Raw genomic sequence first — 12,916 nt, 5'->3', positions numbered from 1 at the left:
ATATTTTCATAGGCTGCTGTTACAAGCTGTTGCAAAGTGGCAAGAACCCCTTGGAAACATTTGGTATGCTAGTGCCCAAGTAGTATGATTGTTAGGCTGGTTAATCTACTTGTGCTTCCTCTGTGTCCAGTGTCGCCATTGACTCCAAGATATTTCATATTTCTTTTGCATGGATAGTGAAGGAACTCATAAGGAAGGGAACTGGAGTGACTCCTCACAAACATGGCTTGCTTTTTAATATTATTTAGTAACAATTACAAAATAAACAATAACAACATAGGTGGGGGTGTTTTTCACTCTTAAGTGCTTCTTGCAAGATCAGAAATAGAATGGTTGTGAACATGGGGCAATGTTTTGAATACCTGGTGTAGATTAGGAAGGTATCAGCGTAGTTATATACAGTAGGAAAAAGCTTAAAGTCTCTGCTAGCAGATATTTAAAAGCCCTTTCTACACTAGTTATGGGGATGAAGACAATATAATAGGTGAGAAGTTGTATTAAACACTTTTAAAAATATTTATCACTTTAAAAAGAGTAATTGACTTACGAACAAGAGAACAAAAAGGGGAAACTTTTTAGTTCACTGTCACTGTATTTGAAAATAATTGTTACTCTTTTTTGAAATATTCAAGTTAAATTCAATATATGGACACTTCTCAAAGGTTAATCTTCAGGCAGGTAACTATTGTGCCATTTCTACATATCTTCCTAATTCCTGATTCTGGGAGTAAGAGTTAAACGGAGAGGGCTCATTCAATATTTTTTCCATTTTTAGGGACCGTATTCACTTTAAAATTATTGAAGTTGAGTAAGGTAACAATACTAGAAGAATGGTGGCAGTGAGTTTTTTCAGAAACCACTATGAAAAGTTTTGAAGTAATCTTCCTCTAAAGATTCAGTGGAGTTTGGTTTTGTGTGTGTGGTTTTTTTTTTTGCTTTTTTTTTTTTTTTTTAAAGCTGCTGAGTTGAAATCACAATGTAATTGTGAAGATTCACAGATTGCATTTCAGAATAGACTATCAGTTCAATTATAACTTGTTTACTCATATTATTTAATAGTCTTGAATAATTAATATTTTTCTATTCCTCTTTTGAAAATTGAATGATATTTGCATAATACAATATGTTGTCACTTCTGATTTGAAAGCAGTTTGAGTATTAGGATCGTGTTTATAGAAAAATTATGTAACACTTAAATTTCGTTATCGCCTATAAAAGAAAAGCAAATATGGCAATTCTGTAATATATTAGACAAGTATGGTGAGTGTTAATAATAGTTGTTCTGTTATCAGATTCTTAATCTCTTACTATTATTTGTCCGTTTGCCCAAGTAGTCGCTTATTCTACTTCCTGTAATTGTATACTAGTAGTCTTGGCTCATGTTATCATGCAGTAATCATTTTCAGCAGTTAAAGATGTTGTTTGTTTGTTTTTTTTTTTTTTTTTTTGCCTTTGCTTTTCATTGCACAGATAATAAATACATCAAATGATAATTCCCTAGATCAAGGAAAAACAGGACTGTAAAGAGGGGATCAGTTTGGTAAGAATATGTTAGTTCAGTTGGAATGTTTTTCCCACAGATGTGACTGTAATATAACCTATTTTCTTTACTGAAAAGTAACAAGAAGCTTACCTGTTTGGATTTTTGTATGTGTGTTGCAATTATGTTTTCTTATTTATAAATGTTGGGTTTCTGTTTCAGAACTCAGCACAGACTTTTATTCAAATACGAAGTATATTTCATAGCAATAAATGCACTTTTTCCTTGGGTATTTAAGATGATGTTTGATTTTGGCATAGCAGAGACAATGTATGTAGGTCCTTAAAAAAACACTTAAATATTTTTCCATTTCTTAGTAAGTGTACAGTTTTTATTCTGGGAGTTACTCTTGAATCAAATGGTGTATACTTTAAAAAAAAAAAAATTAACATTCTCTAACAGTTAAAACATTCAGATAGATTAGACTATTCTCAAAATAATAGTACTCACTTATGTAAAAATAAAACACCTTCAAAAACCGAGGGATCTGATCCAGAAGTCCAAGAGCACGTTTACATAGACTTTAAAGGATAAGGCTTAAAATGTTTGTCTTTACTGTGTGTACCTGTTGGACAGGTGTTTGGTTTTCATTTTCAGTTTTCTAAACTGCTGGAAACTTGGTAATTGGCATCAGAACAAGCAGTTTAAACGCATTAACTTTAATTACTTAATCTGGTCATGAAATTAACCCACGAAAGCAGGTCTTGTAACCAGTAATGTCACCTTCAGCCTACGTCTCTGCATTTCAGAGAGCGTTTTTGTGCAAAGCAGAAGACTAAGAGATCGTTCTTCAGGAGACTAAGATTGCTTTTATCCTTAGTTTTATTTCAAGCTTTTTATATGTGAAACTATAAAATCTGGGCATTGGTCTACAATATCTAGATATTGATTTTTACAATAAATAATTATTCATAACTTTATTGTAGGCACAGTTTACCTTAACAGTTATGCACTTGAGACTTTATTATTTTATTCCATATTGACACTAGTTATTAGTAGATATTATTGCTGTATATTATATGTTAGTATTTTGGGGGGCAGTGTTAACTCACGAGACTGTATTTATTAAAAAACCCCACATTTAAAAATAAACTTAAAGGAGGGTAATACTTTAGAAATGGCCAGTTAAGATTTAAAGGTAGAAACACATTTATTTTGTAAATGATTATATTGTTCTGGGCAAGGTGTACTTGAAAAGCATATTTATGTACAGTTGTTAGCTTAATTACATGACCTCAGTGTGCTGATCATCCTGTTTTAGCTTTAACCCTGACTAGAAAGCAAATGCAGAATCAGGACCACGATCTATTAAGTGGAAAAAATATTCTGGTTTTTACCTTTTTAAAAGTCTCCTTCCTAATTCTCTTGTTCAGCATAAATAAATGTTTCTACACTTCATAACTCTTACTGATTCTGTCACTGTGCGCCCTCTTTCCCTTTTCCTCCTTGTGTGTTGCACTGAGTGGAGCTGAAGTGCAGAAGCTCTGTTTGGTGGGCTACAAATGCATTGTAAAACTACTGGGCACACAAAGTCAGCGATCCCAGTGTTAAACTGGCTGTCTATCGCTCACTCTTAGCAGCTAGACTCATCTTGTGACCTGGTAAGTGCTGGAGAATGGTGGTGGGCTGCTGGAACAAGGCATGTCTGTCCTTAGTGCAGCTCAAATTTAGAGGCAACGTGAACATCATATGATAGAAAGATTTTCTGATATTGCAAAATCCCCTCAGTTGAATTTGGGTGTGCCAGTGAAGCTGGGCTCTGAGCCTTTAGGACTGGGAAGAGAACATGCAAGGGGTTAAAACAGAGCCTATAAAACCAGTGCCTCTATTTGCTTCTTGCAAGTAGAAGGAACAAAACCATTGAAGCTCTAGGAGGAGCAATGTCTGTAGAGATGAGTAGCTACATTACACCTACTACAAAAAGAGCTGACACCTCTTATTTTATATATGAAACTAGAAATTGTCCAATTATTACCAAAAGTCACATGAATATTAGCAATATTATGAGTGTCCTTGGGAATCTGTTTGGTTTTTTGAAAAATTCCATTAAATTATACTAATATGAAGTAGAGATCAGAGCACTCAATAAAAAACAAAAGGGAAAGATTACTTTGGATCTCTGATCTGTGCTTCCCATTGTTCTTTCATCCCAATAAAGGGAAAAGGAACTCTGTCCCTTCACAAGTACCAGGGAGCCTGTGCTAGTTGGTTTGCTAGGCTTTGCTAAAATGAAGCAGCATGGTTTTAAACTATGCTATTGGTATGGGAATTGGAATGGTATTGTTTAGGTAATATGGTAATATGTAATGCAGCTTATTGCCTTCCATCAGGGAACTGTATTTAAATGTTTTCTTCATTTACTGTAAGATCACATTTTTAAAATCAGTGTTCAGGTATAGGTTCAGCTGAGGAAATTTTAAAAACAGAAAGTAAGAATATGAATTTTATTTAAGGTTGAAACAGTTCTCTATTTCAAACAAGTGTTGGCTTTAAGATTTTGAATGACAGATACTAGATTCTAATCCCATAAAGGTAATTATATACTTTAATATTAGTGTGTTAAAAGGTCATCTTAAAATACTTGAGGGATTATGAAAGCATTAACATTCTCCTATTTCAATATTATTATTAAGCTACAGTGTTTATGAGCTGTTTAAAAAGTAGCTCAAAATGCATGGCATGATAAGGGAAAACTTGACACCCCTCCTTTTTTCGTTTTAGGTTTTGTTTGAATCAATGTACTGGTCAGATTAAATTTAAAAGGTTCAAATACACTTACCTTAAAGATTGTGATTTCATTTTTTTTTCTTACTTATTTTGAAGACTTCTTATATATCAGATGCTGTGAAATAGGTGTTCTGTACAAATAGGAAATGTGAAACTATTTCCTTTTATTGTCTTTGGGTGATTTTTTAAGGGTTAGAAGTAGCATTCAGTTTTTAGGCAGGTTCCCAAGGGAAAGATGATTCCTTAGATCATGTTATGTGATCAGACTTGCTGCTGACAATTGTGTTAATGTCTATAAGTCCACTTGTGCTGGGATAACCGCTATTCCAAAGTGTGAACAGGTACTAGTGTCCTTTGTGGTTTTTTTTAATCTGTTCTGTTTGGCCTTTTCTGTAAGTGCATCTTGTGGTATTAGGTAATGTTAGAACTGCCACTGCATGTGAATTTTCAAATAATATTTTTGTTGTGTCATATGACCTACCAGCTGCAGAAGGGTTGGCTGTAAACTTAGTAGAATTGAAGAGATCTGATTTTAATTTCAGCATCTCCTATAGGCAGTCTTTTAATGACTTGAGAGAAATCAGTAAGACAGTTTGGTACTTGTTGAATAGGGGTGACGTTTTCATTTTACACCTGTTCAGCCTATGAAATCTTTAGAACAGGAGCTGCCTCTTCTGTTTTGGTAAATGTTTAGCACAGTGATCTTTGAGAACCCTTTGTGCGCTGCTGTAACACAAATGGCAAGTTTTTGTGGATGTCAAAATAAACTGCTTTGATTTTTACAGCTAGAATACTGCAACAAGTTTTATGTTGACTATCTTGATCTGGTATGTTCAGTAATGCTAACGGAAGCTTCAGTCTTAATGTGCTGTTTTATGGTAATTAATAACGTTCTTCCTTTGGAGTATAGTTCTAAAAAGGGTAGGATAAGATTAAAATCTAATTTAACTTGAAATTTCAACATGGATTTTTGTGCTGCTTTGCTGTCCCTCAAACATGCAGCACCATCTTCTTTTACACGCAGCCCGCTTCTGTGATTTTTCCTTTGGTATCAGCTCCTCTCCCACTCCTTCAACCTAAGCTTGCATTTCATCCTTCCTGTACCTTGGCTTCTGGACTTGTTAGTTGTGTCTCTCTTGCTCCCAGACCAGCCCATTTTATAATTTCAGAGTTTGAGATCGAGAAATTTGGTCTTGTGGAACTGTAAAAAGGCTAAAATCCAACAAAAGCAGTTATTGGTGACAAGTGATAGCAAGAATCTTAAATTCAGGGTTTTTTCAATTGAAATATAACAGGTTTTGACAGAATTTGAGGTTTAAAACATGAAGTCTGAGATGTGGTTGTTTTGAGGTAATGCCTCTTGGATTATTTGGAAAGATCACCTTTGCGTCCAGATCTTGCCTTTGGAATTTAATGTGATTTGTCCTGGGATTTAAAATTTACATTGGCAGTTTTGAGGTATACTACTTCAGTGTGTTTCCAAGGTTATCAAGGTATATATTCGTGTTTTATATTAATTTTTAGTCAATATGAACTTTCATTAATCATTAAAAATTACAAAATATATTACAGAAATTAAATGTGGCTGTTAATTTAGCAATGAATACTAGTATCTGGTGTTTTAATGCTGTATACTGATTCATTTAGATTTTAAATTTGCTAAAAATCTAAATGAATGTTTTACTGGAATGCAACAGTTGTATTGCTGATAATTTCTGCTAATTATATCAGGTTATAAAAATATTTTTTTTTAGTTTTACAGGTTTTCTTTATTCTTCTGCATAGGGTCAGCTTTACCTGCTGGTGACAGACCAGGGCTTTCTTACAGAAGAGAAAGTTGTCTGGGAAAGCTTACACAATGTGGATGGCGATGGAAACTTCTGTGATTCTGAATTCCACCTACGGCCTCCATCAGACCCTGAAACTGTCTACAGAGGGCAGCAGGATCAAATAGATCAAGTACTGGATTTCTCTCTTTCTATTGTGTTTTTCTGGTGACTTTTCTTGTGTCACGGGTTTGCTTGTGACTATGTATAACAATTAGTACTTATTTTGAGTCACATATATGTATACTTACGCAGATGTGTATGCGTCCCTGCTCATTGCAGGGGAGTTGGACTAGACAACCTTTAAAGGTCCCTTCCAACCCAAGCTATTCTATAATTCTTTGCATATATAGGACTATAAAAAAAAATAAAAATTCTTAGGCTGGGGTTCTCAAAAGTGCTCCTTTGAAATATTAGCATGACTTCAAGGGAGGAAGAGTAAGACCAACCATCAGTAGCTTGGATTCTGAGAGATTAAAATTGCATTTTCCACTTCTGCAAAGAATTTACTCAGGTGAAATGTCACATCTGCCTTGTCTATGGAAACAGAAACAGCATGCTGAAATTTCTTCTCCTGTAACAAATTCATTTCAGTTCCTTGATATTGTCATAACTGAACTTTGCCTTCTGATGCCCACTTTGTTGAATGTAGGATAAAAACAATAGCAGATTGTGTGTGATGGTGGTTGTTCTTAACTACATATAATAGTTTCCAATTCTTAACTACATGTAATAGTTTCCAGAAGGCATGTCTGAGACAGGACTTACTTGTACTAGTTAATGCGTAAGCAGATAGCAAGACCAGGCTCCTTGGAAATCTGACGTTCTGAATAAGAAAAACAAGTTTATAATAATCATCATTAATGCTTTCTAAATACTGGGGGGAAAAAAATAAGCGTGTGCTTTGTAAGAAATTCAAGCACTGTATCTCTTGTAGAATAAACAATCTGGCAGAGATAATAACTGGGGTAGTAATATGTAGAGTTGCTGTCTGTTTGGATATATCCAAAACTACCTTTTGATTGTTTTCTCACGTGTTTAGGAGTTGGTGTTCCTTACTGATGTACTCTTAACACTCTTCAGTAGAGTGGGGACAGATATCAAGCAGAATCAGTGTGTTAATTAGAAATAGCAAATTACAAACAGACAGCTTCAAAATCTTTACTTCTACATAGAACTGGTATGGGCTGACACTGTCTGTCTTTTGCTGCTGTCCAGGTAATGCAATTTAAATGTGAAAGCAATTTTTTTTAATTAGCTTTTGTTTTGTATGCTGTGACTACGCACTGTGACAGGAGAAATGTAAAGTAGCTGTTTTCAGCCTTTATGCAGATCAGGTTATGAACAGGTTGTGAAACAAATTCCTGTTTTCCATGAGGCAAATGTATTTGAAGCTGAGGCTGGGAGAAAAGTGGCAGTACTGTGTAGCTGCACATACTGAAAAATTCACTTGATATGACTCGGCTCTCTTCTGTGTGAAAGAGCATTAATAAATACATTTACTTTTAGGATTATCTGATGGCATTGTCTCTACAACAAGAGCAGCAAAATCAAGAGATTAACTGGGAACAGATCCCAGAAGGAATCAGTGATCTAGAGCTAGCGAAGAAGCTCCAGGAGGAGGAGGACAGGAGAGCTTCTCAGTACTATCAGGAACAAGAACAAGCAGCTGCTCAGGTCCAGGTAAGAAAGCATTATTACAGAATATGATCATGAGTTTGAGAGAGGATTAACTTAATAGTTACATAGACACGGCTACATTTGTAAATGTTTCAGACTGATAAGACTATTTACATTCTGTACAGCAAGTGAATATAGGAATCCGAAGAGATACGCTGTAATTGTTGGAGTATGCGTGCAGATATGGCAGTTGCTGCCACTTAAATACTTTAAGGCAGGCCTAACCTTCTAAATTAGGGTTTCATTTATACTATTTCATACTATGTAAGCTTACAAAAATTGTATTAGCTAATATTTTGTTCTTTGCAAAATAGCATTCAAATAAGAGCTTTTTGATAGTAGTTGAAGTTTTGTCTTTATATTTTGTCTTTATATTTTGTCTTGCAAAAGTTTGTTGCTTTACATTTTTAGGTGTGTCAGTCTGACATCACATGAATCTATTCAGTCCTGTTTCAAACTAGGAAACTATCAGTTTCTCCCAGTACACCTTTCTGTCCCACCTCCCTAAGCAGTTGCATTCAAAATGCTCAGAAAACACAATTCATGCACATCCATATAACTGAATCTTGTGTGCAAGAGGCAATATGTAAGTTAGTGTTCTGGATTCAGGAAGTTCTTAACTGCTGCAGACTCTTAAACCTGCTTTTATTTACAAATAGGTAAAAAATAATCTGTATGAAGGTTGAACCTTTGATGGCCTGAAGCAGTTCAGAACCATTAACTGAAGTGCTTGTTAAGCATAAAACAAGAATTTTGACAATTAAAAGTTGTGTTATTTCCCCTGCCTATTGCTTTAATAGAATCATCAGTAGCTACTTGTAAGACAAAGATTTACTACTGCTGGCTGCAAAAGGTACAAAGAACTGAAGAACCTGCTTAACAAGACTTAACAGCATGCTCATTTGCAGCTATGAAGGGATAACAGCTGGAATAGGCGATGAATTACCAAAGCTTATGTTGCCGTTGTACACCAACCCCCTTGCCAAGTTCTTCACTAGTTTTTAGTCACAAAAAGCTGCTGCTTTGCTGTACCTAGCTGTCAAACCCAACACTTTCACTTTGCAACTTCTGAAATGTGGATTAAAAAAGGTACTAGGAAAAAATTCCGGTACGGTAATATAAAAGTGCCAGAAAATGCTTGAAACCAAATTTGATTATTGAAACAACAGATCTGAATATGTGGATGCAATAGAAGGGACACACAGGACTTGACATATCTCTTTCGCTGTCTTCACTTTTTAGAAATAAGTAGCTTTGTGGTGGTTCTGGAGTATCTATACAGAAAGACCCTACCTGAATTCTGCTGTTTGCATAATAGTTAAACTTTTGTTTGCAAACTTGAACATACAGTGATACTTCAGACTGCATCTGCAATAATGTTTGTTTTATTCAAGATGTTGTTACTTTTTTTATGTAGCAGGTGCAAGGTGCTGCTTCTCCAGCAAGTGGAAGACAATCTGGGAGTAATGAACGCAAACGTAAAGAGCCTCGAGAGAAAGAGAGAGAAAAAGAGAAGAATAGCTGTGTTCTCTTGTAACAGAAAATGGATTTAGTCTGGAGCCAAGTGCATGTCCTCAGAAGCAAAAACAAGGAATAAAAAGGAAGACAAACCTGTTACATGCCGCCTGTGCCTGATTACCCCATGGATTTTGTTCACGTTTCCAGAGGATGGATGACTTTGTTACAATCATACAGACTTTCTTCAAAGTCATAGTGCGTGCTGCTCAAGATGGAATTCCAAATCACAGTTGGATGCGGCTGTGCTTTGAGTCAGTCATAAGAAACACTGCACCTTGTAGCTGAACACACAAATCATGGCAAGTTTTGTGTCATAGTGACATCCATTACTCATTACATCAGTTAGTAAGCTATTTTATCTTCTACTCTAAACAAAGGACGTCATTTGTTTTCTGTTAAGACTTTTTCCTGAGGTCTGTACACTAGCACAACAGAATTCTGTGTTACTTACATGGTATGAAACTATATCTTAGGCTGGGTATAGTCTTCACGACACGAGCCCAAATAACAGCTGGGCACTGCCTCCTCAATGTGTCCAGATTTCTTTGCTTCTGGATCTGGTATGTTCGGTTTTTTGAACCCAGATTTATACTGTTACTGCTGTCATTGCACCTCCTGGCCAAGCTTTCTTGCCCCAAGAATATGTGACTTGATAGGCATCATACAAAAAATTGTCATAGAAAATGGGGCACTTATTAATAAGCAAGATGAATATTGTTTGCTTTTCTTGCAATTACAAACTGGGTATGGCAACTCAGATGTTATCAGGGTTAAACAAGTAATTTTATAGGTAACTTCTTTTTCTTTTAGTATTTTTTCTTGTAGGTAAACTGGACCAGATAAGTTCTTATTTATTGACCTCTCCATATGATCAGTGAATGATGAGAGGAAACTAAGGTCTATAATAATCATTATTCTATGTAAGAATGCAGAGTTAAAATAACTAACTGTCTGCCTTTTTTCCAGAAGTACCTTGAACTTTCACATGACGTTAACGTGTCCACTTGTATATTTAAGCAGGTGTACTGTAGTTAAAAACACACTTTTTTGTTTGTTTTATAAATGATATATCCTAAAAAAGCACACTTCCAAAGGGTGGGAGAGAAGCTAGGCTGCTCTCTGAGATTGTTTGGAAAGGTGGCCAGGTGTAATATTTTGTTTTTTAAATCACTAATTTAGAATTTTTTGAAACCAGATTTTTCTAATTTATGGGAACCAAATAAACATGTTGTGTCTTGTAGTATTTATAGAATACAGAAGAAGAATACTTGCTGAATTTTGAGGGAACCACAAATCTTCCTCCACTTCCATTAAGTCAATAATGATTACCTTCTTGCTGAACCTTTTTGATAAAAATTTCTATTTAGCAATTTGTAGATACTTTTGAAAAAGGCTGCTTCTCCTGGAAAAGTTATGTATTCATGCTCTAAGCCTGGGTAAGTGCATTAGTACAGAATAATCTGGGAAAGCTAAGGCAGCCAGGTGGAATGTGACATTCCTGGTTTCATGTGTTTGGTGAATGTCTGTAAAAGAGACATTCTGTACGAGACATGTCTAAACACAAAGTCACTGGTAAAAAGCTGCTTTAAAATTATTTCAAGCAGACTTGCTGCAGTGCTGGGAAGCAGTCATCACATAAATCTGTTACGAACCTAGAATGAAAATTGGATGGATAAAGGAAGAATGTCTTATTAACTAAAGGGCCAGTTTGTATCACTTTTTTTCTTCCATGCCTTTTTCTCGTTTGTTTTTTCCACCTTTGTTACAATGTCCCTTTTATAATAATGAAGTAACGAACAGTAGGAGGTCTCTAATATGCAAACTGTAAATTTACAAATTTCTCTATTCTCTAGAAAATTCATGCCCAGAAAAGTAATTTTAATACTTAATGTATGCAGTTCAGATAATTTTCTATGTCAAAGCAAAGGTTGACATCTTTTTTCCTTTGCAGCAGCCTAACTTCTTCAAACAAATTAATGTGATGGAGGATCACCAACATGACTTGCCTACTTTAAGCAGATCAGAAAATATTCCAGTAGTGTCAGTAGCAAAGACTTTAAGCCAGAATGTTGTTTAAAAACATTCTGTTACTAAGATTTTTCCAAATTTGTGTATTTACATTTATTTATTGACCTTGAAAAATAAATATGTCGAGCTGAGTGTTTGTTATCTTCTTATTTTCAGTGACAGTATTGCCACCTTAAATTCCTTTTTGAACAAATTTAGCTGGAACAGGCATTGTGGCTATTGAGTATATCTTTTTGCCGAAGATACTTACTTGTATTAGAAGAATTCATGTAACATTTCCAGTTTCAGACAGATGTGCCTGAAACCTAATATACTGTAGTTACAGTAATATTGTCATTTGGTCCCAAAGGAAGAAGAGTTAAGTGTCAATGCTCATTGTGAAGTCTGAACTCCCAGATAATTTAGTTTCTCTTTTAATAAAGGAGTGAAGGATTTCAGGTTATTTGAGATGGCAGGCACGCTATGCAAACTGTTTTCTGTTAATATCCTTTTTTTCTTTACAGGTCTTGAAGCTTTGGAAAAAAGGTAAAGAATTCCCAAAATCTAGGGCATTGGTTCTGTATGAGTTGAGCTTGTTAGTGGCAAAAGTTACAAGCAGATGAGCTTGTTAATATACAAAATGAAATACATCTGGAAGCTTAATTTATACCTACTGTGACTAACTATTACAAAAGCAACTGTTACAGTTGGTATCTATGACAGTATCTGATATATAAAAAAAAAAAAAAAAACCTGAGCAGAACTGCTTTTATCTGTAATACTGAGCTTGGAAAACAATATTCCAAAATATTCATGGAGCACCAGAAAGACGATGTCTACTTCTGACTATTCATATGCCTCTTCTTTTGAAGCTTATGTTCTAGCAAAAGGCTACAGATGTAAATGCTGCTTTACATCTGTTTATACCACTTAGCATGCACATGCTTCAAATACCTACATAATATATATTAAAGTGTCCAGAAAAGTAGAGTAGAACGTGTTTTCCACTAGATAAAAGCTAGCACAGAAAACAGAAGCATAGATTATTTTTTTTGTTGCATTGTAGTTGTGAAATTAAAAAAAGCTAAATACAAGTATTCTTAAAAATAGCAAAAAATTGAGCACTGCCATAGTGAGAAATGTTTTTCTAAAAGGCACTTTGTAAATGCACAGATATACCACTTTTCTTGTGACACTCATATGGAATCTGTAACCCAACAAAGCAGATCCAAAGGAGATTCTAACACCAGAGGATGAAATTAGCATTCCTGAAAATTCACTTGAACACAATGCAAAAAAATACATTTTGTAGCTAGCCACCTAGTTAATCTAAGAAAGTATGTCTTCAGATTGTCTTTACAGAGCTGCTCTTGTGGATCACAGGCACACAAGCTAAAAGTGAAGCGTATGCTCTCTTGTGTACACTTGCCTTGGATTGCCAGTCAGTCTCTACACTCCTTTGGTATTTCATGTTATTGTCAAATGTTTCTTCCAAATTGTATACGCAAGTTCTTGAAAAAAATTTTCCAGTACATAATAAAAGGCAATTTGAGTTCTTGAAATTGAATCTTTTGGTGTATTCAGCAGGAAACACTTGAGCAAAAGGTGAAGCTGATGT

General features: G+C 35.0%; 2 protein-coding genes across 2 annotated transcripts in view; one reads left to right on the top strand and one right to left on the bottom strand.

Moving 5' to 3' along the window:
- Window positions 1–11,450, top strand: part of MINDY2 (MINDY lysine 48 deubiquitinase 2) — a 32,215-nt gene extending 20,765 nt beyond the window's left edge. Inside the window, exons 7-9 of the mRNA XM_082488569.1 lie at window positions 6,053–6,226; window positions 7,603–7,776; window positions 9,191–11,450. Of these exons, the coding sequence (XP_082344695.1) occupies window positions 6,053–6,226; window positions 7,603–7,776; window positions 9,191–9,310 (468 nt within the window). The 3' untranslated portion in view covers window positions 9,311–11,450. The remainder of the gene's footprint in view (window positions 1–6,052; window positions 6,227–7,602; window positions 7,777–9,190) is intronic.
- The window catches only part of SLTM (SAFB like transcription modulator), a gene marked incomplete at its 5' end in the record, with an annotated part of 37,960 nt that continues 34,434 nt past the window's right edge, over window positions 9,391–12,916 (bottom strand). The window contains one exon of the mRNA XM_082488568.1: window positions 9,391–9,572. Within this exon, the coding sequence (XP_082344694.1) occupies window positions 9,548–9,572 (25 nt within the window). The 3' untranslated portion in view covers window positions 9,391–9,547. The remainder of the gene's footprint in view (window positions 9,573–12,916) is intronic.

The sequence above is a fragment of the Vanellus vanellus genome (assembly GCF_965231255.1).
Source record: "Vanellus vanellus genome assembly, chromosome: 11".
NCBI classification, from domain to species: Eukaryota; Metazoa; Chordata; class Aves; order Charadriiformes; family Charadriidae; genus Vanellus; species Vanellus vanellus.
Note: the sequence above shows the minus strand (reverse complement) of the source record. Positions and strands in the feature narration are given on the sequence as shown.